The 12,142-nt window shown below is 37.2% G+C and overlaps 1 protein-coding gene across 6 annotated transcripts in view; it reads left to right on the top strand.

Annotated features, from left to right (window-relative positions):
- Positions 1-12,142, top strand: part of CHD9 (chromodomain helicase DNA binding protein 9) — an 85,339-nt gene that overhangs the window by 41,825 nt on the left and 31,372 nt on the right. For all 6 annotated transcript variants that reach the window (XM_050311753.1, XM_050311752.1, XM_050311751.1 and 3 more), the window contains 7 exons: positions 2,468-2,579; positions 5,897-6,046; positions 7,228-7,296; positions 7,385-7,440; positions 8,856-8,973; positions 9,507-9,593; positions 10,436-10,573. In XM_050311753.1, the coding sequence (XP_050167710.1) occupies positions 2,468-2,579; positions 5,897-6,046; positions 7,228-7,296; positions 7,385-7,440; positions 8,856-8,973; positions 9,507-9,593; positions 10,436-10,573 (730 nt within the window). The remainder of the gene's footprint in view (positions 1-2,467; positions 2,580-5,896; positions 6,047-7,227; positions 7,297-7,384; positions 7,441-8,855; positions 8,974-9,506; positions 9,594-10,435; positions 10,574-12,142) is intronic.

Here is a 12,142-nt window from a genome sequence, read left to right as displayed (position 1 = left end):
GCAAGACACAAAAGCAGACAGAAATGGAATGTGTAAGACTGCAGGGGCAGAGCAGGAGGGGAACACAAGGAGGGACTACAACTACAGAGGAGGAGAGGAACAAATGTGCAAGGAAAGATGTAGTTAGAGCAGTCTAATCACAAAAAACAGAAGGTCCTTAAAATCCTCTGCTATTCAGTTTACTACAACCCATAGTAAACCCCATGTCTCTTTGTTATGCTTCTTGAGTACAAAAGGAACCTGAGCCTAAAATACAAGGCAGCAGTGCATGAAGTGAGAAAGAGCTATATGGTGGCCTGGATGCAAATGCTTAGCATAGCAATATGCATTTATGAATTGTCTTAATCTAACATTTCACAAAAGAGAATCAAAATGTGGAAAAGATTGCAACCAGGTGTCAGGCTTGGAGATAAGTAGAACTTAACTGGACTGAGCAATATAAAAGAACTCTGAAGTTGGCTCTGAGGAGGGACCAAGTCTTCCAGAGGTCTATTCCAGCTTGACTTACATGTCAACACGTATTTGATTCAAGAACATTAATTTTTCCTTTTTCTTTGTTGTTAGCAGTCTTGTTTTTCATTTAAAAGCCAAAATGTTTGTCAGATTAACAGTCATCTCTACTTGCCATACGTACATCAGACCTTTAATGCCTTTGAAATCAAAGAGAAGACTTGGGATCTTATTTATTGGTCAAAAAAAATAGTAATTTACAGATTATGTATGTGAGTTCCCTGGATTGAATATGCTCTATGTCCAGTTGTTTCAGTGAAAAGATCAGCAAGGGACAAGTCCAGATCAGCACAGCTTGTTGCCCTTAATAACATGAAATTTAGAAGGGTGTGTACCCAGTGGTGCTCTCCTCCAGTGGCCAGAAGCAATGGGAAGAATTTAAGAGCAGAGAAAACATGCATTATACTTCTTACTATTTTCCCAAACTCAAAAGATGCAAACCAGGAACTTGGTGGGATGGGTATCATTTCATGAATGATCTCACTGATAAGTTTATCAGGTTTCCCTTTAAATCCATGTTAAATTCTAGCATCCAGAATTCCATTTAACAACAAGCTCAGGAGGTTAATCACAGTGTGCCTTGTCTGCAACACTTTGGAATGTATTAGCTAATTTGACATATTAGCTGACAAGTGCTAATATAATACTTAAATTTTATGAAACAAAGTGAGATAAAAATGGAAAAAGTGATTTGTCCAAGTTCATCACCAGAAAGAGTCATATTGGAAAAATGCCCAAGAATCCAACAGTCTTCAAACAAACAAACAAACAGAATATTCTTAAATCAGAGCTTGAAAGCGAGGGGGGAAAAACCCTCAGACTAACCTTGAAGGACGTAGAAAAACAGTGTGTTCATTGTTGAAATTATTTCCTGTGATTATGAAACAAGTTTTCTAAGTAATAATTAAACTGAGAACACCTAATGAAAAGCCAAGGACCAGAATTTACTTGTGAACAAACAACTCTCTGAACATGCAGCTCTGTGATTATGCTGACTGCATTTATTTCAACAGGCATTCCCCAGTGCTGTTCCCTTCGTGCTAGAAGTAAAACATATGGGAATGAAAAATCTTTTATGGTTTTGGGTTTTTCTAAACCTTTCCACTGAACATTACATAGTTTTAAATATTGAAAACCTATGAAAACGTCCATTGCTTCTGAAAATACAGCTAGAAACTTTTGTAAACCATGTTGCTTGAACTTTCCATAGTGTTTTGGTAATTCAAGCTGTTTGTTGGTTTGGACACAGTAAATATATGTGTGTTCTCTAATTTGGACACTTGCAAAGAGAAGCAAATGAGATTCAAGTGTTCCAACCATAACCATCAGTAGTTTTTTCAGGTGACCAATATATTTAATTCTATCTTGGTGTAAAATGTATTGTCTGTGTAAAGACTAAAATCTTGTGTTTAATGTGTTTGTAACATGACAGAAGCAGCTTTTATGCAAGAACTTACCTCATTTTCTGTTGCATGGATCTGATGATTAGAAACTATATAAAATATATTTTTAGGACAGCTATTTATCTGTGTTTTTATTGGATACTTTGTCATCATTCTGCAATGATTATGAATTACTATGCCACTGCAAACATACTTAAATCATTTGCTGTTGTCATCTGCAGATGGTATCTCTGCTAACTTTGTAGTTCACCATTTTCAGTTGGTTTAAATGTTGGATTTTGCATTTCTGTTACTTGTTTCAAGATTTAAAATTGGTATGATACAGAGAGTTTGTGATAGTAAGGCAAAGAAACTCACACGAGTGAGCAATACTAGTGTAAAGTACAGTCTGCTGTAAAGTATTTGAGACCTATTTTTCATTTTTCAAACAGTTGTGCTCTCTGAGTTTTATGTTAAGAATGTGAGTGTTGCTACTGGATGTGGTACTCTTAATCCTGGGGTTATGTACACTGTATATGGCATTCACTTAGGTGCTGGGCTTTTGTTTCTGACAGGAAGCTGATCATCACATTGGGTAAGAAGCAGAAAAGGAAAAATGAATCTTCAGATGAATTGTCTGATGCTAAACAGACTCCACAGCGGCCACTGAAAGATGAAGACTCGCAGGTAAGAAGTCAGAATATTTCCCTTTTAAATTTGTATGTGTTGCTATTTCTGCAGGTCTTTTTATCCCCTCTCTCCCAAGAGTTACACGCCTTTGACACAGTGACAGTTACTCTCCCGCTACTGTCCACCTCCTAGGTAGAACCTTTTGTAATCAGCTGCTTTTCCCAGTTGAAAATCAGAAAATCCTACAGGTTAGAAGCCCCTTTCTGTAATGGGACATCAATGCCCTGCTTGTCTGTGTTTGATTCCAGTATAGAATTCCATAGATGTGAGACTGTAAATACTTCCCATTGAACTTCCCCTGATCCTTACTTTGGCTACTTATGTGAAAATGCAGAGTTTGCCTCATGAAAGAGACTTGTGTTACTGAAGCTGGATCTTGCAGAACATTTCAAATGTTTGTTTAGAGCTGTACTATGTTTTTTCTGAGCTCTGCTGCTGTAGAAACAGAAAAAGCAGATTTCTTGTAGTGTTAAATCTGAAGGGAGCAATGATCAGTGTGCTGATAGGCTCTAGCTGGTTGTGGAGTACTGGTAGGAAGTGCCAGATGAAGAATTAACGTGGTCAAGTCATTCCCTTGAGGAATAGTTGTCTTGTAACTTTCTTACTGCGATTTTTTCATAGATTGCCCTGTTATAATATAGTAAACTAGCTAGTGATTTCTAAGACTTGTGCACAAAGAAGCATGAACTGTTGATAAGAGATTATATTCTATTTCTGTGTGTGTTAGTAATGGAATTATAACTTCTTGCTTTAGGGCAATCTCCACTGAAGTAAGATTTTATGCTGGAAATGCACATGTTTTTATCCTGTGGCAATTTCATCCACAGAGATGAAATCAATATTCAAAATAAGGTGCTGTTGAGTAAAAATTAATTGCATTATTTCATGACAGTTGTCAAAGACCAATTATGAGATACTGAGTTGCCCTCTGGTATTTCACTCATAGTAATGCTTGGGGAGGAAAAATAAGGATCAGAAGCCATTTCCCAGAATGACTTATTATTAACTTAAGTCATAGCTTGTCTTAGGTAAAGGTTACCTGGAAGGGAACATGAAATTATTTATTTCTCATGGAAATTTGTCTTAGTATAGGAAGTCCATTTAGTACTGAAGGAGGTGAAAGCAGATTTGGTGGGTCTGAAGTACTGTAACTTTTAACAGTGTTGTGTTATCAGATAGGAATAAGTGTGGGGGCCAACAAACTCAATGCAAGAGACTGAAGATCATGTCTGTCTTGGTTTCTTTTCCTCGTTGCTGTTGGGGGGGTTCTTCTATTTGTTTTTCAGCATGACAAAGGTCATCTTCAGTTCTAGTGTGGATAGACTGGGGGTATCAAGAAAAGAACAGAGGGTAGAGTTAAGAAGGGGTGTCATGGGAGAGTAAAAACCTCTGCTGCAGAAGTCACAGCACTGCCCCATTATATTCCGAGAAACGGGGGAGAAGCATAACAGGAAAGACAAATTGCTGTACTTCATGAATTCATTCTCTCTTTAGTTTTTGAACATGGTCATGATTTTCTTTTCAAAGAGCTGTTTCTAATTTCTGTTGCAAATAGCTGTTTCTAAGCTCTGGGGGGCAATTTTAGGTCTTTTTTCCCCCTAATTCATTTTGCATGCTTAGTTTCACAGTGTATTCCTTAAATACAGTGATTTTTTTTATTTTTTTTTTTTAATGTGTGGTCCTACTTTATTTTGTGTCTTAGAGCATTTGTTTACGACCATGGTTCTCAGCTCAGGTAAACATAAAGTTTTTTCCAAACAGCTCAGGTTGTATATTAATGCGCTGGAGAACATATGTCCATGTTTTGATAATCGCTTCATGCTTTAAGAGAAGACATAGTGAGAGGAATTGAAAATGCCAGTTACATAATTTTGTATTGCTTGTATTACCTGCTTTTTTTTTTTTTTTAAAATCTATTTCTGTCAGCAGACTATTATTGATTTAACTACAATGTGACATCAGTGTGTCTGTTTAAAGTCGAAGTTTCATTTTGTGTGAAGACCCCACCCCACACACACTCACTCTTTATTGAAGAATAGCTGTTCTAAAGTTGTGGAAAGCTGATGGAGTAGTTTCATGTATGTAGCCTCTCTAGAGGAATGGTGATGCCCATTGTTTGACTTTTCTTTGATATATGTACTTGACTGATCTACCTTACTAAAACACCTCTGATGTAGTTGTTGAAGTATAGCTGTGTCTTTTACCAGATACCAGCCAGACCAAGGGCTGAATTTAACAGTCAGGAAGAAAAGTTCCTGTGCTGCAATCTTACTGTTACTTAATGTCTGCTCTGCAGAATCCAGTGTGACCACAGGATTTGGGGTTTTGTTCTAGTCACCCCTTGTTCTTCCAGTTGAGCACCACAGTGTAGTACAGCATTGCAGCCTGCAGTGGATTTTCCTGCACAAAAATACCCTTTGTTTTGTAGAGGCCAGTTTTACTCAGCTGGTTTTATTTTCATGATGATCAGTTCTCCAAAGCAGATTGCAGTGTTTTCAGCTGTTACCTCACTAGTTTGATACTGCTATTTTTATCCAGTGAATCCAATTTAAAAATTAATCTTACAGTTTAATAGGCAGTGTCTCATATACTGGTACTGAGGGTTGGAAACGTTATGCAATAACCTAATAATCTAAATATTTGAAACTGTGAGTGAGAAGGAATTATTTTCGTAGACTGAGCATTATTTCTTCAGCTGAAACTTGTCCTCAGATTCTTGCAGAAACCAGAATGAAAGGTTAGAGAGAGAAACAGCAAAGTGAGCCAAATAATGCAGTTAAACAAGCCCCGATTAAGGTGGAGGAGAAAATAAGTACATTAACAAAGCAACCAGCTTTATTAGCCATCAGGTCAGACTTCATCAGCAATTTGACCAATATTGTCTAGTGAAAATCTTCATAATTTTTTGTATATAGCACTGTTGTTTAATAGAGACACTGCGGCATATTTTGCAGCTTTCCCTCTGATTCTGGAATTGAATGGTAACACTTTAGACAGCATTAGGAAATTGCTGTTGAAATACTGATGCTCATGGGAAATCTGTTATATATCAGCTTTTCTCCCATACTCTGAAAATAGTGGTTTGTGTTTGCTTTTGAACTCTAAAAAGTATCAAATGTTTACATAAAACAGAGAATAAATAATTAAAAATAGCGTACCTTTGTGATTTGTGCATTTTATGTTTCATATCAAATGTTGGCCTTTGGTTTTAGATACAGCTGAAATATTGCTTAGAGTGTCCCAAAATGTACAGTTCACATTAGGGGAAGTTTTGTGTAAAAACTTTTTTTTTTTTTTCTTTCTCCTGAATGCAGAAGAGAAGATCAAATCGTCAAGTTAAAAGGAAAAAATACTCTGAAGAAGGAGAAGGGAAACAGTCAGAAGAAGAAGCAGCTAAAGTTTCTGTAAAAATCAAAAAGAATTCTGCCCCTTTGCCTGCTGAACAGCCTTTACAATTATTTGTGGTGAGTAAAAACTGGCTTAGTCCATAGTGGGAACTTCCCATTTGTCTCAAGTAGTTCAGTGAATAAAGCTCACAACTTGGAATACATTATCATTAGTAAGCAATAATTTAATGTGACATTTTGCTAAGATCTTGAAAACTGAAAGAAATGGCTTCTTACTATTTTTTGTTACAAACATTTGTTGGCTTAATTGAAGTTAAGCATAAGGATAAGACTAAGGATGGGCACATCTCAAATAATGTGGTGTAGGCATATGGAAAAGCTCTGTGCTTATGTTATCATGACTTAGAGAAGTATAAAATTATTTGGGGGATCTCTGCTTGCTGAGGTATTTAAAAAGGATATTCCTCCTCTACCCTCTCGACCTTTTCAAGGTTTACACTTTGCTGTTTAACTTGTGCCAGCTCTGGGACTCAAACTTCCTGTCGGGCCATTCTGGGTAAACAGAAAGGCAGGAAAGAAACAGGAAAAACGCGTTTGTGAGATGCTTGAGAGAGTGCCAAAAATTGTAAGGGAAGGAGAAGGGTAGTCTAATTGGGAACAAATCAGAGAAAAGAGAAGGTGACTTTTTATTGCAAGCACCTCTTACAGATTGCCTCTCTATCTCTGGAACCACAGCTTCAGTCTTGGCAGAGACAAGTAGTCCCGTATGTGTCATATCTAAATCCTGCTGGAATTCCCAGACACGACTTCTCTGCCTGATTCCACAGCATGTTTGTTACCTATGTGCAGAGTGAATCTACTCAGCTAACTTTGTCACATGCTGGGTTTCTTTTTATTTTTTTTTTTAACCTGTCTGTCAGAGTTCTCCATTTCTGTATAAGGAAATTCTGGGTTTGTCCAGAGCATCACTTTAACTCAGTGGGGGATTCATAGTGAGTCTATGTGTGGGAAGCACTGAATCCTGAGTGCTTGCACTGTGTGTGTTTTTGGAAGGTGAGCATTTCATCTGATGCACTTTGGAAGTGCCGGACTTTGGCAAGTACTTCTCTCTGGATAGAGACCTGGATTTTAAATGTTACTTCCAGACTGTTCTAGAAGGTTCATGGTCGAGGTCAAATTTACCTTTATTGTTGCTCTTCTGACTAACCACTTGTGGTTAAAGCTTTTAAGCCCAATCAGTTTAAAGAGAGGGCATTTACTGCAGTTTTATAATGTCATTTTTTTCCCTGCATTTATAGGAAAATCCAAGTGAAGAAGATGCAGCAATTGTAGACAAAATCTTATCCTCCAGGGTAATAAAGAAAGAAGTAAGTGATTCTCACGGAATAAAATTGTTTATTTGAAAAAGTGTTTTGCATCTATCATTTTACATTTCCCCTGATTTTCCTTTCCTAGGTATCTGCTGGGGTGACAGTAGACACAGAAGAGTTTTTTGTAAAATACAAGAACTAGTAAGTATTAAAAAGTTGTTTCAACGTATGTGTTGACTGGAATGCTAAGTATCATATTTATGTGCTCAAGTTTTATATTGTTTGAAGGCTGCTTGTAATAGATCTTATCATTTTTGAGATTTTTCTTTACCAATTTGATCTTTAAACTGCTAAGCATCTGCATTTTATGGATAGTAATAATTTTAAAATTATCAGTATTGTGAAACCAGCACTGACCAATAAGGTGAAAGCCTTTTTTTACCAATGAACAGAATTTTTCAGAGAAGATATGTTTATTAAATTCAGCAGGGACTACATGCCTGAGGCAAATTATAATTTCATGAATTTAAATCAGAGGTGTTTTGTGAACCTAGATTAGATTTACATACGTTTAGGAGAGGTTCATGCAGTAGTTGGTCTTATTGTTTCAAAAAGGAAGAAAACCCTTATGATAGAAATGATTTTACATCAAAAACAGGAAATAAAAGACTGAAGAAGAACAAGAATTTCTTCCAAATTTTCCTACTTTATATTTCATACCTATCATCCTGTCCCTACTCAATCCTTGATGCTGAAAATCCAGGCATATTTTAAATTTTACATATATGAGTAATTTAATCAGATTATTTTCTAATAAATGTTAGATTTTTGAGTCTCTGGATTCACACGTTTCTGAAGACCATTTACCCCTTGTTTTTTGCAAGGTTAAAGCCTGTCTTTTCATCTGAGAATGAGTAATCCCCAGCAATAGCTCTACTTTATTTCTAGCGTATCTTCAGAAAGCGTAAAAAGTGATGATACTATCCTGAAAAGGGGGTGTGAGGAAGAGATCTGTGTACTTCTGGGATCTGACTTCAGAAGGGCTCTCTCGGGGTCCAGTGAGATGGTGAAGGTGCTGGTGCTCACGATTCCTCCTTCCTTGGGCTCCATTTCTTAGAGCTTCTCTCCCAGCCCCATCTGGTGCCGTGTTCCTCTGTGCCATGAGCTCCTCACGGACCTTTCCCGGGGCTGAGCTCTCCAGTTCAGCAGCACCTGTGATGGGATGGTCACAGGAAGTACAGGAAGGAAAATAGATCAAGTATATGAAGTAATTTATATCTCTCAATACTTTCTGATAGAAGTGTCAGATTTGAAACTAGCCTTGTCTGTGCTAGCTTGAAATAAGCTTGTTTCCCTTCTTAGGACACGTGGAAGAAATTTGTGAAGCCACAGAGTTCTGTGGATTATAGCCCAAAAACACTGCCTTAACTAGATGCTCTAAGATGATTATTTGGAGGAATAAATCTTTGATCTTTACAGAGGATTCTGTCTTAATGATAAAATGGGGGGTTTTTTGAGTGAAATTGTGGTTTATAAAATATTTTAACTGTATATTAAATATAGATAGTAAGCTTTTGCTTTCACTAATGTGTTAATGTCAATCTCTGTGATTTTAGCTCATATCTCCACTGTGAGTGGGCCACAGAACAACAGCTTTTAAAGGATAAAAGAATCCAGCAGAAAATAAAGCGATTCAAACTAAGGAAAGCACAGAGAGCTCACTTTTTTGCAGATGTGAGTATAAATATAAATTAAATAAGCTCTTTTATTTCCTTGTAAAATTGTGATTAATAGTTTGCTTTTAAATAAAAGAGCTGACTGTTAAGAAATAAAAATGAGCCGCTGGGGCTGGGGTTTTGGTTGCAGCAGGGGGTGGGTTGTTTAACATAATTTTAAAAGCAAGTCTTCTGGAGTCAATGAACTAACCTGACTTACATGGTTTAAAATTGGAGTGGGTTGAGTAATTACTTAGAAGTGGTAAGGAGGGAAGGACTTTGTTAGTATGTTTGTTTCTCTCTGACTTATCCACGACAGCACTTCATCCCCAAATGACTGTATCTTCTGTTCTGATGTCAAATCCCAGGGAGTGTTGCCAAAGAGAATAAAGTGGTGGTTCAGAGTGGGGGGGGGGTGTGTATTTTAAGGTGTGGGCAAAAGCCTCAGTAGTTTCCAACTACCAAATTTATTTTGTATATTATGAGAGCAAGTCTTAGCAAATATAAGCTTTTTTTGGCCTCTCTAATGATTTTATTAATCTTGCACTGCAGATGGAAGAGGAACCTTTTAATCCTGACTATGTTGAAGTAGACCGGGTATTAGAAGTATCTCTTTGTGAAGACAAAGACACTGGCGAGGTAAATATACCTTAAAGCAAGAAGATACACCTCCAAGTATTGTTTGACAGTTGTAATTTTATCACATTTCAGAGTAACACTTTAATGATTTTACATCTCCCAGACAATTGACAAGCAAAGGCTGGCAAAGTTGTTAAGGCTGTTGGAATATCCATGATACTTATTCTGCTTTGTAGATAGCAAAAAGAATGAGCAGACTTCTACCCAGTGATTTCTGCATTAGTCTTCCTACAGCAGGGTTGAGGGTTCAAATGACTTTTCATTGTGTGCAGCAGATCTGTCATTATTATACATTTAGAAAAAATGTGTTGTCATAAGACTTTCCCTCCTACCTCTTTATTTGGTTTTTAAATATTTATGCACTGAATCTAAATAAGATAATCTACTTTGGTTCCATCTTTTGTGACTTCTCCTAAATTTTTATATCAGTTGCCCAACAAGGCTGTAAAGCTTTCTGTTTTGTTGAGAAGACCTCTGGTTTAGGCCTAGATAGCCTGATTTGGAGACTGGGGGAAATGTTCTGGGTAGCACCTCTGTACTTACTTCTACCAGCCTGCCCCATTTCCCCAAATATCATAATTTATCTTTCCTAAGACTTAAGGTTTACTTGTGGGTAAGTGGGATGGAAAAGACTCCAGGGGTCTACAACAAGTGGCATAGTCTGAGAAGCCAAGGATAAGTAGGTAAATAACAGGAATCTACACTGAACAGTCTACACTGAAAGTGTCAAAGTGTGGTTTTGCTTCCAGCTCTTTTATGAGCAAGCTACTCAAATAGTAAGGCATATTAACAGTCTGTATACTAAATTAAAAACTGATAACATTCAGAATTTTCTTCTGCAGCCTGTTATTTACTATTTAGTAAAATGGTGTTCGTTGCCATATGAAGACAGTACGTGGGAGCTGAAAGAAGATGTAGATCAAGCAAAAATAGAAGAATTTGAACAATTGCAAGCTTCCAGGCCTGACTCAAGGAGATTGGTAAAATTATATCTAATTTACTTGTCTGTCTTGGCAAATTTGATTTTGTTTTCCCAACTTTAAACTTCTGTGTTAAAACATAAGGCTTATTGACGTTCTGTATCTGTGTGCCGTGGTACTTAGGAATAGTAATATTCTCAGGTAGGCATAGATAAATATTCTCATCTGTGTTGTTACTCTTTAAAAAAATAAAGATTTTTGCTTAGGAAAAATTATGAAGTACTATGACTTTCTAACTGAGCAGTGAGCCACACATTGCAAACTGGGTGTCACAGAATCTGAATACCTTTAAGATGAGGAGAAACCAGAATTAATTATTAACATCCTTTTATAGAAAACAGAGTTAAGTCTTGTGCTTCAGCACTGAAGGAAATTGGCAAATGAGATCTGTCAAACAGATTCTGTAATTACTTCCTGCTTTTATTTTTCTTGTTGTCGTTAAAGGACTGGCTAAAAGGAAAAAAAAAAACACGTGCAATAAGGAAACGTGTTTTATCCTTAAATTATCAATCTTCTGTCTCCTAGAGCAGGAGAAAGCAAAACAGTTCTATTTCAAGTCCTGTATGTCATTGTCAGAGTAGGACATGTGTCCTGCGTGGTGTAGTACAACACTTGTTCTAACTTCTTTTACATAACTAAATATGCACAGTGTTTTAATTTGTAGGCTTTGGGGTTTATTTTAATGGTTTTTCCATCTACAGATAATGACAGTAGTCACGATTAACATCATCATCTTATATTGAGTTCATTTTTGTAGTATTTATTTAAAATCCTGACATTTTGGCATGTGGGAACAAGAGCTCTTATACCTTTGTTACCATATTTGGCTTTGAGTGAAAAAGATGATTAAAGCGCAACTGTACAACTGACAGTCATTTCGGCATCAGCAACAAGTGTTTTTTGCTTCAGGCTCCAGCAGCTACAAGAAATTATTTGCTGACTGCAGCCCTGTGAGCAGGAGCGTGGCTGCTCCGGGTGTGGGGGAGTGGACAGATGGCAGCTGGTGGGTGAGGGGAGGAGGGACAGCTCCTGCTGCGCCCAGACCTGGTGTCAGGTGATGCTGACGCTGGCAGTGAGGAGATATAAAATTCAAATCTAAAATTCAGAGCTGCCAGATAAGGCCACATGAGTCTAGGAGTGAATGCAAGCTTGTATAAATGTGGAGAAATGAAGGAGGGGCTAGAGGGGAAGTACAGCTGATCAGAAAAGCTCTAACTAAAATTATTTCAATTACATGTGTGATTTTGTTCACATTGGGATGCAGAAGTTTTCAGAAAGGAGTTGTTTTTTCTACTGGAGTCATACTTAGTATTAGTCAAACACTTCATGATTTCACTACTAAGTTGCCTGCTAAGCTTAAGGCCAAGCTGTTGAGGCTCCAGGCTTGGGAACTAGTGGGTGTGTGTATATGTATATATTTTTATACGTAGCCTCTCAGCTTTCCTTTGGCTTTCTAGGGACATTAGGATGATACACCTTGATACTGTTAGTCTGTTTTGTCATGTCCTTGGTATCGTGACCCTGTGTGTGCTGGTGCTGTTTTTCATCTCATCTCTTGGTGGAACTGAT

The sequence above is a fragment of the Myiozetetes cayanensis genome, unplaced genomic scaffold, assembly GCF_022539395.1.
Source record: "Myiozetetes cayanensis isolate MyiCay16 unplaced genomic scaffold, myiCay2020 scf16, whole genome shotgun sequence".
In the NCBI taxonomy this organism is placed as follows: domain Eukaryota; kingdom Metazoa; phylum Chordata; class Aves; order Passeriformes; family Tyrannidae; genus Myiozetetes; species Myiozetetes cayanensis.
Note: the sequence above shows the minus strand (reverse complement) of the source record. Positions and strands in the feature narration are given on the sequence as shown.